The following is a 13,302-nucleotide window of genomic DNA, read 5'->3' on the forward strand; positions in this document are numbered from 1 at the left end:
TCTCACGTTCTGATGGATATTAAAAACACTGTTCTCATGGTTTCTGTTTGTTTTTTTTTTAGTTTACAATCAAACCTCTGGACAAGAAGACCAATGTTTTTAAGTTTAACTCTTCCAGGCTAAGAGTCAACAAGCTGGTGAGTTCTACTTACATATATTTTATTTACAACTTGAAAAAAATGAACCATAATCACTTATTACTATTAATACTTTACTTTTCATAGCTAAATATGCCAAAAGTACTATTAGGAAAAAGTAAATGTACAGCAGGATGAAATGCCTTTTTTTTGTCTTGTCCAGATTCTCCAACTGTGTATAGGTAACCACGACCTTTTCATGCGCCGGCGACGGGTAGATTCCCTGGAGGTCCAGCAGATGAAGGCTCAGGCCAGAGAGGAGAGGGCCAGGAAACAGGTTAGCGATCTGAAGTTCTGTAAATAAACAGTATAGACATGAAGCTATAATGCTGCGGTCACACTGGACGCGATTTTTGCGACAGGGCGTCGTGTTTCAATGTTAAGTCAATGTATAGACGGACCTGCGGCGCGATTTGGGTTAGCGTTGACGCGTCAATCATGGCCACATGGCTGCTTGATGCAAAGATTTTCGTCCTGAACTTTGTTTACTGTTGGGCGAAGGCGGGATACACCCTGGACAGGTCGGCAGTGAACATGCCCGCTACGATGGCGCCTGAGGTCCGGCTGGAGCCTGGGCGGCCGTGTTTGTTAGCTCCAGGGTGCATCCTGCCTTTGCCCAACAGTAACTAGGACATTCTCTGGCGACTCGGCGTAGCGAGCGAGAGAGCAGCAGAAGAGGTTCGAGTGCCCAGGGTCGAGCCGTTGGACCCTGGGCAGCGGTGGTTGGCCTGGGCAGGTGCTGTCATAGCGGCCACGATCACTCCAGCTCCATGGGCTTAAGATGTTTTTATTATTTTGATCGTGACAAAGGTAAAAAAAACTCACCAGTTTTATTTAGATTTTTCCCCCAGCAGGTTAATGCCTAAACTGGGCAACAGACAGGCAGAAGTAACGTTTGAAACGGCTGTAACCCAGGCACAGCTCTCGCTGCAGGAGGGAAGCTCATCGAGGCTGAAGGATCTGGTGAACCCAGACACGGCGACTAGCTCGCCGGTGCCCCTGTAGAGCTCTCCAGAACATATAAACCCAAGCTACTCGCTCAACATCAACCATGTTTTCTGTGGCGTGGCAACGCATGAGGTCCAGATATACGCTGGCGGATGCTCCGCGGCGTGAAGTTTTACGCATGTGAGCGACATCGGGAGCATTTTGGGCAGGCAACTCGAGCAGTGCGTTTTAACTGGTTATTCCTCACTAGGGCAGTTCAGTTCAGTCAGCTCACCTGTTCAGCGTCCTATTTAATTCCAGGCATGCGTGTCCATTCCTTCTCTTCCTTTAATGCAAGCGTTGCGTTCGTCACACCCCCCCCCCCCCCTCCTCCCCGGCTTCCACCTGTGAGCTCCGTTAGGGGTAGTTTATTACCCAAAAGTTTTCTATGGAGATATGGTCTTATGTCATTGGACGGAGCCTTATGCCAAACTAAAGGAATGTGGAAATAAAGAAAAGTCTTTCTTTACTGCATGAGTTGTCTGACTGAAGTCAAAAGAGTCGTGGGGTGGGAATGCAGCATAAAACTTTCTCCACTGGTATATGAAATTCAGATTTTATATTTTTACAAACAGTAAAAGGGGAGAACAATAAAAAAAATGAATGTAATTAAATTTGATTAAAGAACAGATGCAAACAGCACACATTTAGGAATGCATCTGCCACTGTGGTCCTTAGAAATAGCAGGTCCGAGCAATAAATCCCAAATTACTGAGTTCTTAATCTAAGTTTATCTGAGAGCAAACCTTTAAAACATTTTAGTGTCAGAAGTCTGTGAATTCTTTGCAGCACCAAAAACCTCTCCCGGTTTTTTGTTTTTTTCTTTGCACATCAGTTTTGTGTTTTTTGTTTGTCATTGCAGTGTGACAGTATTCGATTGCATCACAACTAAATTGGATTCTGTGCAACAAGCTGAAAACACAAACTTCTGAATGAATTAACGAATGTGGCTAAAATTGTATTTAGTTTACATTTGTACAAATTTAGGACAAAACACTTCAAAAACAGCAAACACGATTTCTGTTTTCTTTTTCTGCGTCTCTGACCTTTTTTACCGTCTTTCATCAGGTGGAGAGGCAGCGTCTGCAAAGGGAGAAGCAGCTGCGAGAAGAAGCAGAAAGAGCGAGAGACGAGCTGGAGAGGAGGCTGGTCCAGCTGCAGGATGAAGCTCACATGGCCAACGAGGCGCTGGTACGACCCTCAGGGCTTCACAGCCTGAAGTCAAACTTTGAAACTCATCACAGCAATCGATCTGCAGCCAAAGTCAGTTTTGTTTTACCTTTACAGAAAATTAAAAACCTAAAATAAACAAGCAATCTGGATAATCGTGCCTACATTAAAGGCATCCAAACAAGAAGGAATGCTGAATTTGTCAAAAGATTGGTTTTATTTTCCAACTTACAAAGTTTTTGTTTTTGTCTAATAATCTGCAGATCTTTAGAAAAGTGTTCAGAGCATTCAGAGTTTTCTATAAAAAAGTACGACATATTTTAAGGTTGATTTGGATGCTTAATCCCTACACTTCATTTTTGGTTTTTGTTGACCTTTGACCTCAGGAAGAGGCTGACATCTAGAATAACATTTAAAAAAATTCACTTCTCGGCACACCTACAAATTTAACATCTGAAGATTTTGATGGATCTATTGCCTCCTAACTCTCCAATCGTCATTTGGAGTCTACCTGATAAGTTGAACATTTTGATCCGTGGCAAGCTTGTGGAAGCGGCGTTTGCACATTTTTCGCCTAATTATTGTTAACATTTAATACACAAATCGTTGGCCCAAGCTGAGTAAAACAAATTGTCATACTGACATATTGGGAATGTGGGCGTTGTCAGCAAAACACGTCTGTTGCTAAGTAAATCCAAAAAGTAACTGTTGTTGTTTCTTCTAAGACTTATATTGACCTGTTCGTCCCCCCCAGGTGAGAAACAAATTCAGTGGTTCCTACGGAGATTTTTTCATGAATTTGGGGAGGGCGGTTAGCCGCTGCTCAGCCTGTAGAGATTGGTTGAGAGGGAGGTGGGGAGGGCGGGTCTGTGGGCCAAGTTTGTGAAAGAATAACCAATCATTTAACTTACATTTTTTATCAAGCTGAAGATTGTAAAGCTAACACAGTATTTATGTATGTTATTATAGTTTACTATGCATAGTTCATGCTCCACACGTTTGGCAGTTTTCTTCTCTTTTTTCTGAACACCCAATTGTCCACCTTTAGTCATCTTCTTCTCTTGTAGTCATCTGAAAGTTTTCTTGTCCCTTTTCCGTCCTCCTGCCGCTCCCCTCCAGTTGCGCTCAGAGCAGACGGCGGACCTGCTGGCGGAAAAGGCTCAGATTGCAGAAGAGGAGGCGAAGCTGCTGGCCCAGAAAGCCGCTGAGGCTGAGGCAGAGATGCAGCGCATCAAGGTGACCGCCATGCGCGGCCAGGAGGAGCGGCGGCTGATGGAGCAGAAGATGCTGGAAGCGGAGATGCTTGCACTCACAATGGCGGAGGAGTCAGAAAGAAGGTGAAGAGAGAAGAGGACTGTGCCATCTGTGCTGCTGAGAGGCATGATGTGTTTGGGCCTTGGCAGATTTTGTGGCTTTGTAGCTGCTGGAGTCAGCACAAACAGTGAAGTTTCTCCCAAAAAAAAGTTTGCCAAATGTTTGTGAAATACTTTTGATTGCTGCATTGATGCAGAGAGAGCTAAGGCAGAAGCTTGTGGATCCTATCATTATCCTCCTACAGGTACCGCTTCTGAAAGGAGCTTCTGCAGCTTATCTGACATTTTCCTTTAGAGATGAGGTTGGAATTTCAGCCTGAGTGGAGTTTTTACTTTTCCATTTGGCAAAAGGATCAAATTTTAAGACCCACACCGATAAAAATCATGTTTTTGTGGCATTTTTGGAGGACATTTCTTAAGAAATTTCAGCTAAAAATCAGTATTTCTTCATACAAATGCTGTGAATCAAGAGCAGACGGGGAAAAAAAAGCTGTTTGAAACAATTGTATTTGACGCCATTTTTGTATGTAAGCAACATTAGCTCCTCCCACCCCCAACCATGTTCATGTCAGGTTGGGTGTGAGAGGGGGAGTCAGCTAGCGGGAGAGCAGGTAATCGGAGAGCTTATTTATTTTTAATTTACAAAGCCCATTTTTCACATGTATGATCTGGTTTTTGCTTCCCTTTAACATGATCCCGATGATCCATATAATTACTTCTTTTCCTCTGTAAATTGGGTTGTTTCTTTTTTTCATCTTCAACTAAAACTATGTGTGACATCACTTCACAGCAGTCATTTTTAAACTGCGCTGGCTTCAAACTGCCCCTCAAACGGAGCACTTTAAAGGCAGGACAAATTGTAATTAGCACTCTACAACGGTTTAAGACGCAGTTTAGGTAGTTTGTCTGCCTTGTAAAGAAAGCCCAGGAGGGGAATTAGCACAAACCTGTTCTTGTCTGTTTCTGCAGGGCTAAAGAGGCCGAGCAGCTGAAGCAGGACCTTCAGGAAGCCAGAGATTCTGAGCGCAGAGCGAAGAACAAGCTGCTGGAGATAACCAGCAAGGCCGCATACGTGGTAACTGTCAAGAACTCTTTAACACGCAAGCTAGCTAGCTTCTTCCTGTCCTGGATGCGATCTGAATTACAAACCGTTTTAACTTTTAAAATGAAAACACATTAGAGCACAAATATCTATTCAAACGCACGACATCCATGGGGGTAAATGAGAACATTCTCATCGGAACCTTACTTTTAAAATCAGCTTAACTGTTTTTCTTTTGTTGGAATTGCAGCAGGGGGGGGGGGGTCACAAACAAATTTGTTGTTTCACCCTGACCGTGAAATATGGAGAGATGGTTTCCATAAAGCAGCACGATCACCCCTGAAGCGTCCTCTAAAATGTCTAGAGGACACAAACTCAGAGAAATTCAGAGAATTTGCTGGAGTTTTTGCACAGACCTTCCCCTTTCTCTGAATTGGTGTGGCCTTAAAGAGAAGTGCTCCTTTTTGAGTGGAAGATGGCACTAATGAGCAGTTAATGTGTCAGGAAGCAATCAGGTGTTCAGTAGTTTTGGACATCAGTTGAGAGATGTTGCAGAAACTTTAAAGACTTTTTAAGTGGTTTTAGGGGAACATGTCTTCTCTGGGAAAGCTGTCGTGTCACACCTGTGGAGCCTCCTCAATCGTCCCGTCATGAACTTTAGCCTTTGACCTGAAAAGCTCTCTTGGAATTTGCTGACCGTTGCACGCTCTGGCCTTATTCTGAACCTGGGAAGATTGAGAACTGCTTTTACCGTTCAGAACTCTGGAATCTGCCTCACTGTTGGATGGGGGCCTCCACATTGTTTGGAGTTGACCTTCCAACCCTTCGCAGATAGATAGAAAGCAATGCTAGCTGTCTTCCCCCCCACAATCATTCCCGTATGGCTTTTTAAATGTTGAGAAAAAAAGTTCTGCTTTGTAGGAGAATCGACACCATCCGATCAATATTTAAAGTGTCATCTGTTCAACTTTTTTTTCATGTTAATGGAGAACTTGTTTGTCACCATATTTGGCATAACATGAGCAGACTAAATGGAAAAAAAATCTTTACAGACAAAAAGACATCATTTAGAAAAGGAAATATTTCTCAACAAAATCCTCTGTCCCCTTCTTGGCATATGGTGAATGCAATGGATGGGACTGTAGTTTGCTGTAACTGCACTGGCCAGCAGTTTTATGTATACTGCCAAAAACCCTTCACCACTGACAGTCTCTGCAGCCCTGCAATACTCGGATCCGGAGACACTTGCATAAGAACAGGCAGTGCATAAGGCCGCCCACGCAGAAAGGCCGACCTGTTAGGAACCCACACACTGCACTATGCCAGCACACGTGCACAAGAGGATTCTGGGATGATGGCCGTTGAGGGAGGAAAACCAGCAGTGTGCAGAATATTAAAGATTCACTGCGGTTTTGATTGTCTTCAGATTTGCCTCGTATTACTTGTTCTAGTTCTAGTTCTAGGTGATAAGTATATGTTGAAGACACTGTAGCCACGTCTAAAGAGACCCTGTTCACTTTTGTCTTTGCTCGTGTTTTTTTAGTAGACTAATGCCTCGTTTCCACTGAGCAGTCCAGAACTTTGCCAACAACATTTTGCCTGGTGCACATGCATGAGCCGCTGCACAGCTTCACTGTTTCACTCGTGCTTTTCTGAGCCGCTACAAAGCACAGCAATCCGCGTTTTCATACGATACTGGCAGCAACATGGCACAGAGTGTCGTGTGTAGTGCACGTCTCATAACAACAAAACCAGCTGCCTCTCGCTGAGATCTTGCAGTTGTGTGTGGTGTAGAGCTGCTCCAAGAGCTCAGTGTGCTCTGCTGCCAACTAGCAGTCAGGAGTTTAAGTGGAAAACAAGAGTCTGACGCTGAAGGACAATCATAAATAAATAGATAAATATCGTTCTGACAGCATTTGATATCTATACAAATATATCCTAAGGAAATATAACAATACATTGCCGGATCGATTTTTTCCCACACCCCCACTAAAAACACGAATGCAAGTTTAAAGTGTTGAATTTTTAATCATTTAAAAGTCTAAAATCTGAGTCTTTTAGTTTTTGTTTGCAGGTTTCGCATATTTTTTCTATATTTTGTCCTTATCTCAGTCTCAGTCTATGTTGTTTTTCCTATGATAACCTTTATCCTCACTTAATGCCCACAAGGATCACGTCCGTCTGTGTTCATTCTAGCCTCCCAGCCATCCAGCTGACAACCTGCCGGGAGACCTGAGCTTCAGCAGAGAGAACCTCAGCTTCGACTTTAAAGACACCGACATGAAGCGCCTCTCCATGGAGATTGAGAAGGAGAAGTGAGTCGTTTTTAGATCCTGTCCATCCTCCTCATTGTTTTTGGGTTTTGGTAAAACAAAACAAACCAACTAATGATCAGAAACCATTAAAGAGTCTGAAATGTACCTAATAGCTGTGGGTCACGGCCTTTAGGCTCTGGCCTCGTGGCGTCTTGCAAATGAATTCACCTCAGAGCCGAGAGATTGACGGTGTCTCAGCTCTGGTCAAAGCATCACTCCAGGTGGAGGACAGGGTGGAAATCCTTGAATTGAAAGGCTTAAATATTAGTGAGATCGACTGAGAAGAAAGGCGGGAGATTGAGCTATTGGTTCAGAATGACGAGTGGCGTGAAGAGTGAAGCCAGAGCTGTTAGAAGTTCCTGGTAGCAAGTTTTAAATGATATACAGCTATGAACAGGATGTTTGGGTGCATGAAGGAAAGATCAGCTGAAACGATCAGTCACATGACCTCAGGGTCTTTGTTGTGAACCTGAATGCTGCTTCCCGTGAGCCCGGGCTACAGCAGGTACAGGTAACCTTCCGCCTGTCTCTGTTTCAGGGTGGAGTACATGGAGAAGAGCAAACATCTGCAGGAGCAGCTCAACGAACTGAAGACCGAGATCGAAAGTCTGAAGATGAAAGAGAGGGAGTCTCCTCTGGACATCATTCACAACCAGAACACAGAGCAGGGGACCAGCAAACACAGCAACTTCAAGAAGGTATGGCTTCTGGCTGAGCTAGCCCCCCATGTTCACACTTATCCCTCCCCCATGTGTTTACACAACGTCACAAAGCAATTAAAGAAAAAAGGCAGAGTTCACAAGTGAGTGTCTGCACTTACTTTAAATTCCTATCTGCTTGACAAAGACCTTAGTGCTGCACGTATCTGATCAAAAGACTCAAAGACTATGAGCAGAAAACAGCTGCTACAGATGAATACAATTAGGTTCCAATATTTACGTGACACAGCAGACCTAAACCACAAGGACCCCATTATTGTCGCAATTCTTCTTTCTTACTGCGCGTTTGAGAAAAATGTCATTCTTATCACATACTTTGGAGTTTTAATTTGATTTGAAATGTTTTATTTCAAGCAATCAATTAAGAATAATATACAAAACAATAAAATCAGCAGTTCTACAATCATACAATGACGGATCAAACGTAGGATAATTAGACATTAAATCAAAGATCGCTTGAAAGGAGGCGAACTTATATAATCCCTGTTCTACCATAACCATTTTATTACATGATTGATCGTCCGGTTCACAACTTTTATCAGACAGAATTAGGAATCCTAAGGTATCGATAAATCACACGACAAAGATGAATTACTGAATTATCACTTAACTATTTTAGAAATCAACTTGGCAAATGCAGATCGGTTATCCAAAATATATGCATATTAAATTCATTAGAAAAATCATGTACATGATTAAAAAATAATACTTTGTCAGAAAAATAGACATAACACTGTTTCAAAAATCTTCATAGCAAAAATTGATCGAGTATCAAGAGTTAAAAATATGTGCAAATTAAGTTTGGTTTGGGAAAAATCATGAATCCATTTTTGGAGCAAGTGAAGTAATATCATTTTTACCATCTCCAATAATTGATTAAGCAATTATTTTGGTCAAATATTCACCAGAATCTGAGCAGATCTTTTTCTATCTGGTGAAAAGAATTTTTTCAAAACTATGACATCACAGCAGACAAAAAAATGAATGCCGCCAAAAATATTTCAAAATTCACTATGAAAACCCAAACACACGTCTTTGGGGATATCAAAAGAAAGCTTTAAAATTATTATGGGATGGCAGCAGGACCTACAATCTGTGGCCGTTTAGTGGCAATTTGGACCATTTTCCACAATTTGATAAAAGACAACTTTTGTTCGTGTGATCTTTACAAAACTTCCACCAAGACAAATCTACAACCAAAGTCTTGTTGACCTTTGACCTCAGAAAGAGGGCGCCATCTTGAATAAAATAAAAAGAAAAACTCACCTTGAGTACCGTCTACACATTTAAACTCCTCCTAGGGGTTTCGATCCATGGCCTCCTAACTCCTCAAGCATCATCGAGAAGCTCCTTGAGGCAAAATGACCTTATAAGCACAACTGAATACGGTGTTTACTTTTGTTTTTTAATGGTAACATCACAGTCACATTGGATCTGTGTGTTGGACGCCTGTTTCTGATAACCAAGGTGAGATTTTCCAAAAGTCTGCCTGATTTTTTGCAAACTTTGGATTTTTCTCGTCTCTTGCTTTTTCCAGAGCTCATGGTGCTCATTTTGATCCACGGAAAGAGCAAAATATCTTTGTTTTAAATAAATGTCTTCACTCAGAAAGATTTCTGTCAAAGACACCGCAGTATTTTAAAATGTAGGTGAATCTAAAAGCTTTATGATCTTTCAATTTTAACTGTATAAAGTGTAAAATAATAAACCAGAGGAAACTTGCTTTAATTGTGTGAAATGAGTTTTAGATTTATGTCTGTGAGTGCAATAACCTTTAAAAATGTCAAAAGATTGGGTATAAAAATGACAAAAATCAAGCTTTTTACTTTTTTATTTCATTTCTTAGAATTTCTTTAATAAACGTGACAAATAAAAGGAGATATTGTGTTTCATTACACCTTTGTTAAAAGGTTTTACATGAAATTAGATGCTCCATTTTGGAGGAGAATCAGTTTCTTAGTCACTCAGTCCAGTTCTCACAGACATTCAATGGTTAAAATTAAGCTGATCGTCAACTTGAAAACCCCTCTAGTCTAGTTTTTCTCATTTTGCGGTTGTACTCAAAAGTGTTGGTTTTCTTAATCTAAGTAAATATTTATTTGTGCCAGACAAGGAGAAAAGAAGAAGGAAGAATGAAGTTAAATACTTTGTAGATGTGGGATTCAGAGAAGAATGAGATATGGGGGTAAAAGGTAGAATCAGGGAGGGCAGTCTGCTGCACATTCAGACATATTTAGGTTTCAGGGTTGATACCGAACATCCACTTCACACGCTCCAGTGCACATTCCCCTTCTCCCAAGTCCACCTGGAACACCTCCCAGCACCCAAACACAAGAGCTGCAGTCACTTTGTCAGCAAATCTGTCTTTAGTTGCAGAATCTCAGATCTAGGAAATTGTAATATTGAATATCTGGACTAGAGAGAAATGAAGGAGAAACGTATAGAAGAACTGAACTGTCTGCCCCCACAGCCAATAGAAGGTAATTACTTCATGTTACACAACAAAGTCTTCCTCTCTTATGGGTTTGAGTTTTCAGCAGTTCATCGTCAGCATTTTACCAAAACGTACACGGACGTCCAAACCCCCCCTTCACCGACCCTCTCAGAAACGTACATTTCTTTACACAGAGGCAGAAAGGTTTTTGAGGCGGTAATCTCTTTCATTGTGACGAGTCTGCGTTTGGCTGCAGAAAGGGTTAATTGGAGGGAATGAATCCAGCAGCAGCTCCTTCAGACCTGGGCAGGAAGGCAATTACAGGATCCGTCTGAAGCTGGCTTTGATCAGCTGCTCTCCGGTTTCAGTCTCTGCTGCAGAGAGCGAGCGGCGTCACCGCGGCGGCTTCTGTTTCATCTCACATCACAAACACAATGCAACACTTTTCTGGGATTTCCTTCAAGTGACAAAAATTTACCGCTCACAACTGCCTGACCTCCACACACCCACGACACAAACGAAAAGCCAAAGGAATAAAAGGCAGAAATAGAAAAACAAAAATAAATAAACCACATCGGATCAGCAGAATCACTTAAAGTTAAAAAAAAGATAAACACAAAATATCAATAGTTTAAAAAGTATGAATAGACAAAACAATGAAAATATCAAATAAATACATTTCAGGAAAAAAAAGGCAGATAAAAAGTTATTTAGGCATTTATATTAACAAAAACAAAAAATTCAATAAGGGAATCATTAGTTTTTCCCAGTTAGTTTTTCTTTTCATTCTGATCCCAAAGTTTTTCTTTTATTCTGAAATATTTTTATTTTTTTTATTTTCATGATTTTAAATTTAGTGAGTTAAATGTTGATAAAAATAGAAGCATTTGATCTTTCAATCCTCACAGTTTGAAAGGTCTGACATGTCAAACGCGGCTAAATCCAGACTTCACAACAAACTCTGGATTCTTCAATACAGCGTGGAGGGAATAAAAAAAATAAAGCCACAGCTTGAAGCACATAAACACAAACACACACAACCCAGCAGGAGAATTATCAGACCAGGTTTTCTCTGAGAGAGCGCCGACCATCCTGGAGCTGTCTTTTCAAGGAGCATTCAACTTCCTGCCGACCGTTTGTCCACAGAGATAACACGGGGGGGTCAGGCGGGAAGGCTGGTGGAGCGAGCAAACCATGAATTGTGTGTCAAAACTCCCATCAAGCTTTGCTCCCCCACATTCATGTCGTCCCGCTGCAGTTCTGGACTGAAGCACCAGATTGTTTTTCTTCCTTTTATTGCCAGTTTGACAAAATAAATGTACCCCCATCACATAAAAAACTCCCCAACATTTTCACGCACCTGGTATCAGGTGAAAAGGAGTCCCCCCCCCCCCCCCCACGCACACACACACACACCACCACCACCAAAAAATTGATTACATCACAGCCTAAAAATGAATAGGACTGAGCCCAGAAAAGTGGCGTTCGCCTGTTGCTCCCTTAGTTTTTACAGTGATATTGTGAAAATTGAACACATGAATCCTATGACACACAATACGACCATAGTGGGAATGAAATGGGTTAACTAAATTTTACTTTTGCCAACTCCTCTAAGAATGACAGACCTGTTCGTCAGCCCCAGGCGACCTAAACATAAAATGGTTGCCATGGAGATAAAACCAACAGAAAAAAGTGGCAGACAGGGAGAGCCAGTGAGGGCGGGTCTTAAGGGGGGGGGGGGGGGGGGGGGGGGGGGGGGGGGGGGCAGAGCCAAACAACGCCGCTGTCGGCTTTGGTTGTAGCCGTTTTCCTGCTCGTCACAGCTTGTTGTCATTTTCCTTCCCAGCTGACACTACAGAGCACCAAGTCCAGGGTGGCCTTCTTTGAGGAACTTTGAACGACACAAATCCACGCCGTCGCCACGTTCCTTCACTTCACCTTCACCTGACAAACTGACACGGCGGCAGCCGTTTACGCACAACGCAGCGCCTTCCTGCTCCAAATGTGCCAGAAGCAGAGTGTGTGTTTGCAGCGTGAGATGACACACACTCCCCAGGAATAATTTGAGGTGATGGGATTTATTTATTAACGTCAAAGAATAGTTTGACTCTGTGAAGAAAAAGAGGAATAAAATGTTTCTGCTTTGCTGTGAGAATCTTCTGGAACAGTTAGGACCTCCTGTTGGTTTGAGGTGACCTACATTGTGCGAACTGAAAAGTTGGCGTTCAATAACACTAAACACACCCCAAAAATAACCTGCATTTAGAAATCGAAAGGTCAGTTTTTATGAGATGATCTGTGAAGGATGAGGCGGTTTCACTCGCCGTCTGCCTCTTTTTCTGCTGACATTTTTAGATCAAATGTGTTTTTAAGGGGACCTGAAGACTGATGTTTACTTCATGTTACATCTCTATACCAGTGAATTCAAGCACTGCACTCCGGACAAATGAGGAGAAATCCTTCATTTCTTTTTGTAAACTTGTTTTTTTTCTTAAACTCGTGAATAAATGTGTGTGTTTCCCTTAGAAAGCAATTTATTTTATGGCTTTTATAATGTGAAAAGATGTGTTGTTTTTGTTTGGTTTTTTTCCTCAGCATTTAACAGGGACGGTCATCAGTATTGGAATGAAACTCTGGCTGTAAAAACAGGAAATATTCACTGTTTTTACTCACAAGTGTAACAGAAACTCCTTTTCAGATGTAAAATAAAAAAACTCCTATGTTTGATTTGTGTTTTTTTTTGTCATTTCCAGAAGGATCTTTGTGTTATTGTGGCTCAGGAATGCCGCTTTGATGTTGAGCCTCCTTCACCCAAACAGAAACCCAATTACACCTTTGAAATGAATCGAGTGTTGCATAAGCCCCCTCCATCTCCCAGCACATCACAACCTCTGTCTGCTTGAGTGACAAGATATTAAAGTGTACGTTTGTGTGTTTGTGGGTGTGCGTTTCACTGTGTTCGCCCCTTGGACCTGCACACCTTGCGGTTCCTGGGGTCAGCGCAGACGGAGCGCCTCCTGCAACCACGTCTTCTCAGGCCGCTCTCGCTCGGTTTGTCAGTTTTGTGTCAGGGCTGGAAGTCACACGGGCGGCGGGGGCGGCAGAGGCGGCGGGCGGGATGACAGCATCCCTTTCACCCCGTCAGCGCTGTCCGCAGAGGGAGGAGACGGGAAGAATCGCATCTT

At 42.3% G+C, this 13,302-nt stretch overlaps 1 protein-coding gene across 1 annotated transcript in view; it reads left to right on the plus strand.

Moving 5' to 3' along the window:
- The window catches only part of nf2a (NF2, moesin-ezrin-radixin like (MERLIN) tumor suppressor a), a 42,370-nt gene extending 29,526 nt beyond the window's left edge, over positions 1-12,844 (plus strand). The window contains exons 9-16 of the mRNA XM_023958214.2: positions 63-137; positions 301-414; positions 2,193-2,315; positions 3,414-3,631; positions 4,577-4,682; positions 6,846-6,964; positions 7,503-7,662; positions 11,964-12,844. Of these exons, the coding sequence (XP_023813982.1) occupies positions 63-137; positions 301-414; positions 2,193-2,315; positions 3,414-3,631; positions 4,577-4,682; positions 6,846-6,964; positions 7,503-7,662; positions 11,964-12,014 (966 nt within the window). The 3' untranslated portion in view covers positions 12,015-12,844. The remainder of the gene's footprint in view (positions 1-62; positions 138-300; positions 415-2,192; positions 2,316-3,413; positions 3,632-4,576; positions 4,683-6,845; positions 6,965-7,502; positions 7,663-11,963) is intronic.
- Positions 12,845-13,302: the final 458 nt, after the last annotated feature.

Source organism: Oryzias latipes, chromosome 9 (assembly GCF_053564925.1).
Source record: "Oryzias latipes strain Hd-rR chromosome 9, Olatipes_Hd-rR_3.1".
In the NCBI taxonomy this organism is placed as follows: Eukaryota; Metazoa; Chordata; class Actinopteri; order Beloniformes; family Adrianichthyidae; genus Oryzias; species Oryzias latipes.